Source organism: Microcaecilia unicolor, chromosome 13 (assembly GCF_901765095.1).
Source record: "Microcaecilia unicolor chromosome 13, aMicUni1.1, whole genome shotgun sequence".
Lineage (NCBI taxonomy): Eukaryota > Metazoa > Chordata > Amphibia > Gymnophiona > Siphonopidae > Microcaecilia > Microcaecilia unicolor.
The window spans coordinates 56,498,980-56,512,561 of NC_044043.1; the positions used below are offsets into that span (position 1 = coordinate 56,498,980).

The 13,582-nt window shown below is 43.8% G+C and overlaps 1 protein-coding gene across 3 annotated transcripts in view; it reads left to right on the forward strand.

Annotated features, from left to right (window-relative positions):
* Window positions 1-13,582, forward strand: part of SLC6A4 (solute carrier family 6 member 4) — a 62,408-nt gene that overhangs the window by 29,251 nt on the left and 19,575 nt on the right. For all 3 annotated transcript variants that reach the window (XM_030185700.1, XM_030185701.1, XM_030185698.1), the window contains 5 exons: window positions 239-373; window positions 6,444-6,547; window positions 9,507-9,634; window positions 11,351-11,463; window positions 13,417-13,548. In XM_030185700.1, the coding sequence (XP_030041560.1) occupies window positions 239-373; window positions 6,444-6,547; window positions 9,507-9,634; window positions 11,351-11,463; window positions 13,417-13,548 (612 nt within the window). The remainder of the gene's footprint in view (window positions 1-238; window positions 374-6,443; window positions 6,548-9,506; window positions 9,635-11,350; window positions 11,464-13,416; window positions 13,549-13,582) is intronic.

Here is a 13,582-nt window from a genome sequence, read left to right on the forward strand (position 1 = left end):
CACCAGGATCACCACACACTTTCACTCTGTAGTAAAGACATAGCAAATTTATATTTATAATAGGGGACCCCTACCCTATCCCTACTGTCCACTTCTTATCTCCTGTTTTTCTGATTATAGTAGAATCCCACAAAATCACCTTTATTCGTATGAGCTCTTTCTGCCCTTTCTTAGTAAACTGATGCCCTGGATATTTATCTGATGACACCTTCTGAATCTTTTTTTTTTTCTGTAACAGGTGGTGTGGGTGACTGCCACATTCCCTTATATCATACTCTTTATCCTGCTAATACGAGGCGCCACCCTGCCTGGAGCCTGGCGAGGAGTCCTCTTCTACCTGAAACCTGACTGGCAGAAACTTGTGGCCACAGAGGTAAGTGAGAGACAAGCAGCTTAGTCTGTATCATGAGACATGAAGACATTGCAAGAAAAGAGATATTAGTTATCACTTATATACACTGTCAGCTAGCACATTTGCTTATTTCCGATCTGAGGAAGAAGGGCAACCTTCGAAAGCTAATCAAGAAATGTATTAAGTTATGTCCAATAAAAAAGGTATCATCTTATTTTCTTTTCCATGTTTTATTTTGTTTGATTTCTATTGATAACCTTAAGAGTGGACTAACACGGCTACCACACTCCTCTACTTAATCTGTCAATGGAAAGCTTCTTTCAGGACAAGTCTTGAGCACCTGTTATATGGTACAGAATGAAGGGCGTGTCTCCTGTATAGTGAGATGCTACATTGCATTCAGAAGAGCACCTAGAAATGACATTGCATTGTCTCCCATGCTCTGAGACTCTGCAGGAACTCTCAGTCTGGTTTTCCTCCTCTATACTCCACAGAAACCATTATTATCCAAAGGCAGAGCTACAGTTCCTTGAACATTTGAAGATCAACTTTCCCTTGAATGAAAGAATACAATGTCTGTAACATAATATCAAAAGTGTCCAGTGACCTAGATGGTTAGAGTCGAGGGACTTTCAATCCTCATCCTCCATGACCTGTTCATTGCTTTTGGCTCGGTTGACCATTTACTCCTTGACTCTCTCTTCCTTTGGATGTTGGGACGCCATTCTTCCTTGATTTTCTTCTTACCTCTCCTTCATACTTTTGGTGTATCTTCTTGTGGATCCTGCTGTACCACCATCATATTAGTAATCAGGGTGACTAAGGTATCTGTCCTGGACTCTTTTCTTTTTCTTTCTTTGCACACTCCCTTGGTGATCTGATGTTCTCCTGTGGCTTTCAGCACTATTTTCATGCTGACAACTCCCAGATCTATCTCTATAAATCAGAAATGTAACCAGGAATCTACTCCCAAACATCAGCTTGCTTGCCTGACTTTCCCACTCCAGTGGCCCACCATGACCTTAAACTTAACAGACCAAGACATAGCTCCCCCCCCCAATCCACTTCTCCTCTTCCTTTTTCCTTTATTTCTGTGGATAACATGGTTATCCTCCCATTCTTTTCAGCCTTCAACTTTGGGATTATCATTGATCCCTCTCTTTCCAAAATACCATTAAAATACATTATATCTTTCTCTATAACATCAATAAACATCATCCCTTCCTTTCTGAACGTTCTACCAAAACCTTATCCACTATCTCATCACCTCTGATTTACTCTGCAATTTGTCTACTACTACTACTTGTCATTTCTATAGCGCTACCAGACATACGCAGCGCTATACACTTGAACATGAAGAGACAGTTCCTGCTCAACAGAGCTTACAATCTAATTAGGACAGACGAACAGGACAAGTAAGAGGAAAATGGAATTACTAAGGTGGGGATGATAAAATAAGGGTACTGAACAAGTGAGTCTCTCACAGTTCTCCCAGTGAATCATGTCTCTTCATCTAAATCTAATCAGAATTCAGCTGGGTGACTTATTTTTTTGTTAATTTTGCTATATCCACAAACCTCTTTTCTCAAGTCACCACATTGTCTCCCTATCTGCTTTTTCATATATTTCAAGCTTCTCTTACTCATGTACAAGTGCATTCATTTTTATTTATTTATTATTATTTTATTTATTGCATTTGTATCCCACATTTTCCCACCTCTTTGCAGGCTCAATGTGGCTTACAATACATCATGAATAATGGAAATACATTAGGAAATAGTGTTACAGAAGGATCTTGGGCAACATGATAATGATAGACATGATAGTGGTATAACATCAGATATTGTCGGGCAGTTCTGAGTATATGTGGAGGAGTTGTGTATATTTACATTGGTTGATCTTTGGGGTATGCTTTGTTAAAGAGATGGGCCTTCAGTAGTTTGTGAAAGTTCGCTAAATCATAGATCGATTTTAGATTATGCGGCAATGCGTTCCATAACTGTGTGATCAAGTAGGTAAAGTTTGACGCGTGCATTAGTTTGTATTTTAGTCCTTTGCAGTTAGGGAAGTGCAGATTAAGGAATGTGCGGGATGATCTTTTAGCGTTTCTGGGGGGTAGGTCTATCAGGTCTGACATGTAGGCTGGTGCATCTCTGTGAATGATTTTGTGGACTAGGGAGCATATTTTGAACGTGATGCGTTCTTTCAGTTTCTCAAGACTCTTCTTTATCCCCATACTTCTCCTCATGAACTCCAAAGTAACTCTTATTTGTGCCCTTCTCCTTCACCGATGACTCCTAACTCTGTGCACTGTAAGGCTGGAGTAGATTTCTTGAGTCATTGCGACACACTCCATCTCTCTTTATTCAAATTCAGTCTAAAATCTCTCAGCTTGTTGAAGCTGCTTTTTCTTTGATCTATGTTGCTCCTGACTCCAGCCTTGTTGTTTTACAAATTTTCTTAATAAATGAAAACCTCAGAGTCTTTTTGTCCTGTATTTATTTATTTATTAGGATTTATTTACTGCCTTTTTGAAGGCATTCACTCAAGACTGTGTACAGAAAGAATAGATCAAACATGAGCAATAGACAATTACAGCAGTAAAAATATTCAACCAACAATACAAAGTATGTCATGGTATACTACTTGCAATGTCAACACAATACATAATAGAACATTATAATTGATAGTGAAGGGTAAGGCAAAGTTGTAACATATAGATGGGTAAGAAAGTAGGAAGAGTTAGAAAGTAAGGTCATTGTTTGCCTTGACTACGTTATAAGCTCTGTATAGAAGGAACTGTCTCATATGTATTTGTGCAGCACTATAGATATGATAAAAAGTTGTAGTGGTAGAATTACATTAGTTTCCTGCAGAGCTGAAGTGACCAGTTTCTCAGTTCTAGGAGGAAGATTTTAGGCCAGTCCTATTCTGAACAACCCCAACCTAATGCATATCAAGCATATATGAACTCTGAACTACTACAGGACTGGCAGCACAAATATCAATCAATGGAATCAGGGCTACAAATAGCACACTGCTTTGGGATAGACACTCAAAACCAAGACTGGCCAAAACGTTGCCCTCCTGGAATTGGGTAACTTGGCAGCTCTGCTTCTGCATGGTGAAGTCCTGCAGGAGTTCTCCAAAATCTGGGTTAGATACAGTGGCGTAGCCAAGGGTGGGCTTGGGTGGGCCCATGCCCACCCACTTTGGGTTCAGGCCCACCCAGTAGCCGCATACCTATGATGTGGCTGGCAGGGATTCCCATGCCCCACCAGCTGAAAACTCCCAACAACTCCCTCCTGCATACCTTGTAAGTAGCAGATCTTCGCCTGCAGTGAGCAGTGACATACATACTGCTCGCACCGGCCCCACATCCTTCCCTCTGATGTATTTCTGCCTAGGCAGAAACAGGAAGTTGCATCAGAGGGAAGGGTGTGGGGCCAACATGAGCAGTATGTATTAGTTGCTGCTCGCTGCTGGTGAAAATCTGCTATTTAAAAGGTATATGGGAGAGGGGGGATGATTGAGAGACCAAATCACGTATGGGATGGGGCAAGGTTCTTCTGCCCACCCATGTTGGGCCCAGGCCCACCCAAAATTGGGTGTCTGGCTACGCCCCTGGTTAGCTATATGGAAGTTACACTGTTTCTAGGGAAATAAGATTCTGCAGGGACAGGGAACCTTTGTGTTGTCCCATAGCCTTCAACAAAATTTATAGAAATGGAAGAGCTTTTCCATAAAAGGGCAAGCTTGCATCATTTTTCTTTGAAAGACTTCAATAGAAGACACGTGAAAACAGATTCTGCTTCTTGAGCTCCACAGCGGTTGTATCATATCTTGTCAAGATTTTGCTAAGTTTCCTCTGACTGAAATCTTGGCTTATCAGGCTGCATCTCCTCTTTGTATGAGGCCTCTGTTCTCATATGGTTTTGGGTGGTGGGGAGTGGGGAGGAGCCCCCGATTTGCAGTCTTCTATCAGTTGTGCTGGAGCCCTCTTTCCTAGCAGCAAATGTAGTGGAACTCTGAAGACCTGTCTGGGTCTGGGCCCTGGTACTTAGCATGATAAGAGAATATTGGTTGTGGCTGTAGGGTCCTCACGTCTGGTGATAAAGAGATGGGAATGAAGAGGAAATGAAGAAATGGCCTGCGCAAGAGTAGAGCAGAATCTGGAATAGCTGACGCTCTCTGACACTGATAAGAGTCTGTGGTATTATATTGGCTGTATCTGTGCGAACTCAAGATCAGTATCTCTGTTCACACAGGCAGCAGCTGCTTCTCAGTCTGTTGAGAAATATGAGAAATAAAAATAAATGAAATTGCTTCAGGTGGTTCTATCGCTTTTCCCTCTCTAAGGTTTCTGCTTCTGCTGAATTTTTGCACACTGGTCATGGTATTGCAGTCTTAAGTGTATTTGTCCACCCTTAGGAGCAGGTGTTTACCTTCGGGCATTGCTCCGTTTGGGTGAGTTAATGCTCTGAAAATCTCTCCACATTATAAAAAATGTTTTTTAATTCTTTTACATACTAGTTTTTGAGCATTTAAGGTCTTTCTACTCATATATCTCTCTGAGTACTTAAATTACTCTGGTTTGTGATTTGTTTTAGCAGTTTATATACCAGAGATTGTGTTGGGAATTGTATTAAGAGTGTCAAGTGTGTCTGTGACAGGTCTCCCTCTTCGCCTTTCTGTTCCTTTCTGCTTACTCAACCAGTGCCAGTCTCTTCCTTCTCACCTTTGCCAGTCTCTCCCTCACTCTCCTTCTCTTTGTTACCTCCTCACCCTTCCTTACCTTCTGTCTTTCTCCATAGGATATTCCTCACCCTCCCTTCCTCAGTTCCTATCTTCCTCCCTCTCTTGCCCTCATCATTTCACTCTCACTCACTCCTGTCTTCCTCCCTTTCTCCTCTTTCCTCTGTCTCTGTTATCTTCTCACCCTCACTCTCTCAGGGCCTGATGATCAGAAGCAAATGCAGGCACTAGAGTCCAGTAGCGCCATACTAGTACCTGTGTTTGCTCCCGACCAATGATCAGAGCTGGCGAGCATGTATAACGATGCACTCGCCAGCTCTTAACGCAAATGCATGCTAAACAGGGCATCAGGTATTCCTCCTCAGTGGGCAGGACGCCAAACATTGATGCTGCTGCTCCCACAGCAAGCCCTATGCCTTATATGGTTGGGAAGCCATGCCCAGTGCATCCCAGGATGCACTGGGCAGGGCAGAGCACTGCCATTTTGAAGGCAGCGCTGGATGAGGAGGGAGTGTGCTACTCCCTCCTCCAGTGACAAGGTATGAGGGGAGGGGAGGGAGAGGGTTCTGCTAGGCCACCAGGGAAGCTTGGGATTCACATTGCAGCCCACTTGGGCCACTAGGGTTTACTTTTGGTTGTTGGGGGGTGGGGGTAGGAGGGCTGGAGTACTACCAGATCTTCAGCCCCCTGTATTTCTGTTCCAGGGGGAGGTTGGAGTGGCAGATGGCAGAGGTATAGGGGTCCCACAGACCTCCATTTCCTTGTTTGACAGGTCCGAGCTTTTGACAGCCCAGACCTGTCAAACTTGTACCTGAGCGCAAGGGTCTCAGAGAGGAGCTGGTTGACAGGTTCAGGCTTTTTTTTTTGATTGCCCGGACTTGTCAAACAACTTCTGTGGGAGGATTGTGCCTTGAGCGCATGCCCGGGCACAATCTTCCCACAGAAATACCCTGATGATCAAAACTAATAGCGCACATAAATTTGCTTGCTACTAGTTTTGATCATCAGGGCTTTATTCCCCATGTCGTTCCGGCACTAATTTTACAGTGCTGTTTGGAACAGCATGGGGAATTTGATCATCGGCCCCTCTGTTACCTCCTCGCTCACTCAGTTTCTCTCTCCCTCCACCCTTCCCTTTGTCTCTCTTATCTCCTCACCCTCACTTACTAGTTCCTTTCTCCCCTTCCCTGTCTCACTCATTTCTTTTCTTCCTCCCCCCCTGTCTCTGTTGTCTCCTCATCCTCATTCAGTTCCACATTTCCTCTTCTCTCTCCTTCCCTCTATTTCTTTTTCCTCCTCCCCTCACTTATTTAGTATCTGTGTTCCTTCTTTGCAGGTTTGGGTAGATGCTGCTGCTCAGATTTTCTTCTCCCTGGGACCAGGTTTCGGGGTCTTGCTGGCCTTTGCCAGTTACAACAAATTTCACAACAACTGCTACCAGTGAGTACTGCCCCCACCCCACCCCTCCTGTTTCTCAGTTTTGGGGGCAGGTGGAGGGTTTCTTTTCTAGGTTAGTTGTTGGAATTGTTGCTTTTCTTCTCTTTGAGGAACGTTTGTGGTTTCTCATAAAGGAATCTGCTTGCTGTGGTTACCTACTTGGATGTACAGAAATACAGGTCAGCATACAGGATTTATGATTGTAAAGCGATACTCTGCTTTTGTGTTAATGGATTAAAAGAGTCTAATAAAAGGTCTCACCTTTCATCATTTATAATTTTGTGTACTGACCTGTGTTTCTGTTCTGAAACTTGTAAAACTAGAGTACTTTGATTTCATTTCTTTGCATTTTATTAATATTTCATACCCCACGTTTGATATACAATAAAGGGACTTATATTAAAAAAATTATCATGTTTCTGCTTTTAATCATTTGACTTTGGATAAAGTATGGGGAATGGTACTATGTATCTATTTATATGAACTTAGGAGTTTGTGTTAGATCCAGCCCTGGTTTTAATACATTGACTTGTACTTCTGTTGTCACTTAGAAAAGCAGGAATGCATCTTACGTATGTAGGATAAAAAAACTAGGACTGGATCACTTTGTTCTGAAAGAACGGAGCCAGCCAACAGCCCTAATTTGCATGTGTGCAGCCGTGGGTGCAAGTATTAGGCAATCTAGACAAACCTTCAGCCTGATTCCCCCCTCCCCCCATTAAGTGCTAGGTCTCTTGGCCCCTCCCCAACAATCATGATCACCCCCACACCACTTCTCCTAGAATAAGCTGGATAAATGGGCTGTTTGAAAGCTGCCAACCAGGGGGCGTAGCCAGACAACAGATTTTGGGTGGGCCTAAGCAAGAATTGGGTGGGCACCGTGTTCTCCCCCACCCCCCTAAAAAATTATCTCAGCTGGTGGGAAAACGCTTCTTTCCACCTTGGCAGCAGGCATGCAGTGAAAACTGAGCATGCGCAGGTGTCGTGGAGAGTAGCGTTTTTGTTACCATCAGGGGAAAATCTTCAGCTGGCGGAGCTTGGGATTCTCACCAGTTACCACTAAGCATGTGATACTGTTGGGTGGGCCTGAGCCATAAATGGGTGGGCCCTGGCCCACCCAAACCCACCTGTGGCTACGCCACTGCTGCCAACTATCCCTGTTGGTAAAGTTACTTCCATAGTTTCTTTGAGTCTGTGTGACTGCCGTGACCCTATTGATTTACTTTTGCTTTGACTGCAGCCTGCTACATGGCAACACCTCCCTCCTCCCAAATCTCCTGCCATAGGTGAGTGCCTAGCCCTGCCTGATGGTTGGGCTGGGCCTGTATGTGTACATATACAAAGGGAAATTTGCAGTTTTTCCCACAGGTAAAAAAAATGGTTTACCCTGGAGGGAAACCCTATAGAAAATATCCCCTCGCTTGTGCCCCTACCTGCATGTTGACAATGGGGTATTTTCTAAAGCTGCCAACTGGATCCAGATTCACAGGACAGGGTTCATCCTACTACTACTAATACTACTACTACCTATCATTTCTATAGCGCTACTAGACGTACGCAGTGCTGTACACTTGAACATGAAGAGACAGTCCCTGCTCGACAGAGCTTACAATCTAATTAGGACAGACAAACAGGACAAACAAGAGATAAGGGAATATTAAAGTCAGGATGATAAAATAAGGGTTCTGAACAAGTGAACAAGAGTTAGGAGTTAAAAGCAGCATCAAAAAGGTGGGCTTTTAGCTTAGATTTGAAGATGGCCAGAGATGGAGTTTGATGGACCGGATCAGGAAGTCTATTCCAGGCATAAGGTGCAGCAAGATAAAAGGAACGAAGTCTGGAGTTAGCAGTGGAGGAGAAGGGTGCAGATAAGAGAGATTTACCCAGTGAAAGGAGTTCCCGGGGAGGAATGTAGGGAGAGATGAGAGTGGAGAGGTACTGAGGAGCTGCAGAGTGAATGCACTTATAGGTCAATAAGAGGAGTTTGAACTGTATGCGGAAACGGATAGGAAGCCAGCGAAGTGACTTAAGGAGAGGGCTAATATGAGCATAACGACACTGGCGGAATATTAGTCGTGCAGCAGAATTTTGAACAGATTGAAGAGGAGAGAGATGGCTAAGTGGGAGACCTGTGAGAAGCAAGTTGCAATAGTCTAAGCGAGAGGTGATAAGAGTGTGGATGAGGTTCTGGTAGTGTGCTCAGAAAGGAAAGGGTGAATTTTGGTGATATTATAGAGAAAGAAACGACAGGTTTTAGCAGTCTGTTGAATATGTGCAGAGAAGGAGAGGGAGGAGTCGAAGATGACCCCAAGGTTACGAGCTGATGAGACAGGAAGGATGGGAGTGTTATCCACAGAAATAGAGAATGGGGGAGGAGGAGAGGTTGGTTTAGGGGGAAAGATAAGGAGCTCAGTCTTGGTCATGTTTAGTTTCAGATGGTGCTGAGACATCCAGGCAGCAATGTCAGACAGGCAGTTTTACAGGCAGGTTTACCCCAGTACACGCTGGGACTTGTAGTCTTCCATTTCCTAGGCAATGCAATGGTGAAATCAGAACTACAAGTCCCTGCATGCAACAGGGTAAACCCAGGACTGGATCAACTCTGTCCTGAGAATCTGGATCCAGTTGGCAGGCTTAGTATTTTCTTGTGTCTAAAGACGGGCTGGAGAGAAATCAGTGCAAGAAAAGTTTGCATAGGTCTTTTATTTTGAAAGCTCTACATGGCCTTTGCATGGGTGCATTTTTTTGGCTTTAAATATGGGGCAAATGCATAAAGGATCATGTTACCAGCTGCAATCACTGGCCAGATGTTCAAAGGGAAACCGCAGGTGAAGTTTCCCTTTCACAGTGTGCCTGCAGGAACTATGGACTGTTGAAAGTTGCCCCAACACTGTCTATAACATCTCCAAACCTCTGCCAGCCCAGATATTCCTCTAAGAGTGATCTTGAATTTGTACTCCAGGGATGCGCTGGTGACGAGCACCGTGAACTGTCTGACCAGTTTTATGTCTGGTTTTGTTATCTTCACCGTTCTGGGATACATGGCTGAGATGAGGAATGAAGAGGTCTCTGAGGTTGCCAAAGACACAGGTAAGGAAAGGATCCCAGGAGCCTGGAGAATCTGGGGCTATTGCATGGTTCACCATTAAAACCATGCTTGTAGTGAGTGCGTTGTGTATGCTTATTCCATTTTCCATACCTCCCTTATTCTATAAAAGACAGCTTCAATTTAAGCATTATTTTATGATTATAAAATTGTTAGAGGGGCATGGGCAGGGCATAAGTGGAGCTGACATTTATGCAGTCTACGTGCAGAATATTGTAAGTTATTTTTATTTTATTTTTTTACATTTGTACCCCACGCTTTCCCACTCATGGCAGGCTCAATGTGGCTTACATGGGGCAATGGAGGGTTAAGTGACTTGCCCAGAGTCACAAGGAGCTGCCTGTGCCTGAAGTTGGAATTGAACTCAGGTCCTCAGTTCCCCAGGACCAAAGTCCACCACCCTAACCACTAGGCCACTCCTCCACTGTTGCTACTATTTGAGATTCTACATGGAATGTTGCTATTCCACTAGAAGTCAGCCCTTGCAGATCACCAATGTGGCCGCGCAGGCTTCTGCTTCTGTGAGTCTGATGTCCTGCACGTACGTGCAGGACGTCAGACTCACAGAAACAGAAGCCTGCGCAGCCTTCTACATGGAATGTTGCTAGTGGAATAGCAACATTCCATGTAGAATCTCCAATAGTATCTATTTTATTTTTGTTACATTTGTACCCCGCGCTTTTCCACTCATGGCAGGCTCAATGCGGCTTACATGGGGCAATGAAGGGTTACATGAGTTGCACAGAGTCACAAGGAGCTGCCTGTGCCTGAAGTGGGAATCGAACTCAGTTCCTCAGGACCAAGGTCCACCACCCTAACCACTAGGTCACTCCTCCACATCTAGGTGCTAACATTTACATGAGCAGGTGTATTTGTCTGTGCTTGCAAGGTAGGCTCAGTTTCTCTTTCCCTCCCCATGTTAATGTTTTTATAAAGACACATTGGCGTCTCTAGTCTTTATAAAATAGTGACTAAGTAGGCACCTCTTAAACCAGGTGCTCCCTTGTAAAATTGTTAGGTGGAAAGGGGTAGAGGTGAAAATATATAAATATGTGGACAGTATGTGAGCCCTCTCTTCTCTGCTATTTTAATCCATTTAGGGAGCAACTTTCAAACTCTGCACAGAAGTGCAAAGTCTGTGAATACATGTTTTTCCTTTGAAAATTGAGGTAAAGTCTGAGGGTAAAATATCCCTTTCAAAATAGATGGAGAAAAGTAGGCACATAAATTTGCACCTTCTACTTGAATGGTTACATTTTGAAAATACAGACATGGTAACCCCACCCTAATTCTGTCTCCTGAAAGGCCTCTTCCCTCTGTGCATAAAATTATACACGTGGTGGTGCTATGAAAGAATTTTACATGCAGTCAGCTTAGGCAATTTTTAAATACGCCATTTCCATGCGTGAACCTTTATTATGTGTGCAAATGTCTGAAAATAATCCTCTTAATTTGCAGCCCTAAATTTTGATTTAAGTACATTTTCGCGTAATGATGGATGAGTAAATAAGTGACATGACATAGAATAGTAAAGGGTCCTGTGATTTCTACTTGCCCAAGTGCAGTGCTAATAAGCTTCTCTTAGTAGGGTTGGCAGGCGGGTTTTGGCCACTGGGTGCCTGGGAGCTTACGGCTGGGGATCAGTGACATCGCCCTGCAGTACCATTATGGACTCCCTGACACTTCTTTCTTCTCCACAGGGCCGAGCCTTCTCTTCATCACCTACGCAGAGGCAATTGCCAACATGCCTGGCTCTACTTTTTTCGCCATCATCTTCTTCTTGATGCTAATCACGTTGGGGCTGGACAGCACTGTGAGTGGAATTGAAGTGCAGGCTCCAAGTAATTCCAACAAACATCTCGATGCATATCCAGCCTCAGAAACGAAGTACCTTAGTGCTAAGTACTTGCAGGAAGGCCAGGGCAGGGAGCGGGCAAAAGGAAACAGAAGAGGGAGACACAGGCTTGTGAGGGGAGACAACACAGGCACAAGCCTGTCATACTCTGTGCAGAGGACATGGGTTAAAATTCTGGCTCAGGTCTATTCTCTGAGCTGGCCAGGGCTTGGAAATGACATGGAGGCAGCATTCACAGCCCTGAACAGGAGTCCCAGAGCCCCAGTCAGTACAGAATGGCAATACCTGGTAGCTCAGTTTAGGGGCTGCAACTGCAAGGCTTTGGACAAAGCCCCTGGTGTGTGGCCCCTGGCTGAAATGACTGGGATTTAAAACAAGGGAACCTTCTTGGCTGACCTGGTTGTGAATAAAGCCTCATGGTGCAAAATCCTTTCCCTAGTTCTGATTGTTCTAGAAACACAAAGGAGCAAGAGGAAATTGCCTGACAATAAAAAGTGTAGACTTATAGTGTGACAAAATGGTGTGTTTCCCCTTCCTCCATTTGCAAACTCATGCAAACTCATGCAAATGGAGGAAAGGCACTTGGTGTGGAAAACCATTGATATGAAGTATCTCATTAGAGTCACAGGGGCTATATATATCTTTCTATTTGTCTGTGTGTACAGATGGACAGACAAATAGAAAGATGGCCTTCTCAATAGATGCTATCGCTTGAAAAAAATGTTACTAAAAAGCCGCTCAACATTGGAGCAATATTTTCTAAGCAGTCTTGAAAGGTTCATTACATTTTATTTTTCAGTAATTTGACTTTTCAGATTAAACTTATTGTTCATGGAAGTGCCACAAGCTAATACCTATACCTTCAGTATGCCTTCTCCTAGTATATTTTAGATTGGATCTAACATACCAATTACTGGAATATTTTGAGGGGATACAAAGCAAAAGGGGAAGCAAAAAGTTGTAAAAATGATGTGGCAAGTATAGAAATAAGGTTCAACAAACAAGTTGTACTTGACACCTTTTTAATGGACTAACTTGATAGTACATCTGTGACAAAGTTTCAGGCGTTAGGCAGTCTCCATCATGACAGTGAAGAGACACCATGGTGTAAATAATCCAGCATAATCTCGATTTGAGGCTGCCTGATGAGATGTGGAGAAAGGATAGCTCTCAAAAGCTAGTCACAAATGAATTAAGGGCCTCTTTTACTAAAGCCAAGCTAAGGATTCGTGGCGCGGCAAATGAGAGGAAGCCAATTCAATTCCTATGGGCTTCCTCTCATTTGCCGTATGTGAATCGCTAGCACAGTTTAGTAAAAGAAACCCTAAAGTAGCCAAATAAAAAGATCTGTCCTACAGCTTTTCTATTTATTTAGATTTCTATGATGCCCACCCACTCCAGGCAATTTACAAACCTCAGATAAACTAAATCGCATTAGTACATATCAGCATGGAAAAGGCATCCAAGTGTACTAAGCAGAATGTCTAAGAAGTATCCTAGAGTTAGAAGAATGATGTATTGTAGGCAACATTATTTATTCTGGAATATAATCCTGTCTAGAAGGTATTTTTTTACTGTACTTAAGTCTCCAAATACAAATTTTGAAATGAAATGATATTTGCAAGAAAATTGTGTAAACGTGAGAAGAACTCAGTGATCCACTGTGGCTTTGACTGGCGTTTTGAGTGGTCATTATTTTGTTGAATGTTTTGAGGATGCCCTGCAATTCCAGTCCTGTGACTCTCGGGCACAACTCTGTCAACACCCTTCACTCCTGCCACATCAGGACTGAGACTGTTCCCCCCCCCCCCCCCCCCCCCCCCCCCCCCCGCCAGTTCTGCCACTGTTCCTGACTCCTGCCCTGTGAGTGTGGGAAAGAGCCTTTGGCCTTATTGCCTGTCTGCTTTTCAGTTTGCAGGTTTGGAGGGAGTGATAACAGCAGTGCTGGATGAATTCCCACACATCTGGGGGAAGCGCAGAGAGTTGTTTGTACTGGGCCTGATTATCGTCTGTTACCTCGGGGCCCTGACAACTCTGACGTATGTAAGTGGTTCTTTATTTGAATGCCCAGCTATGG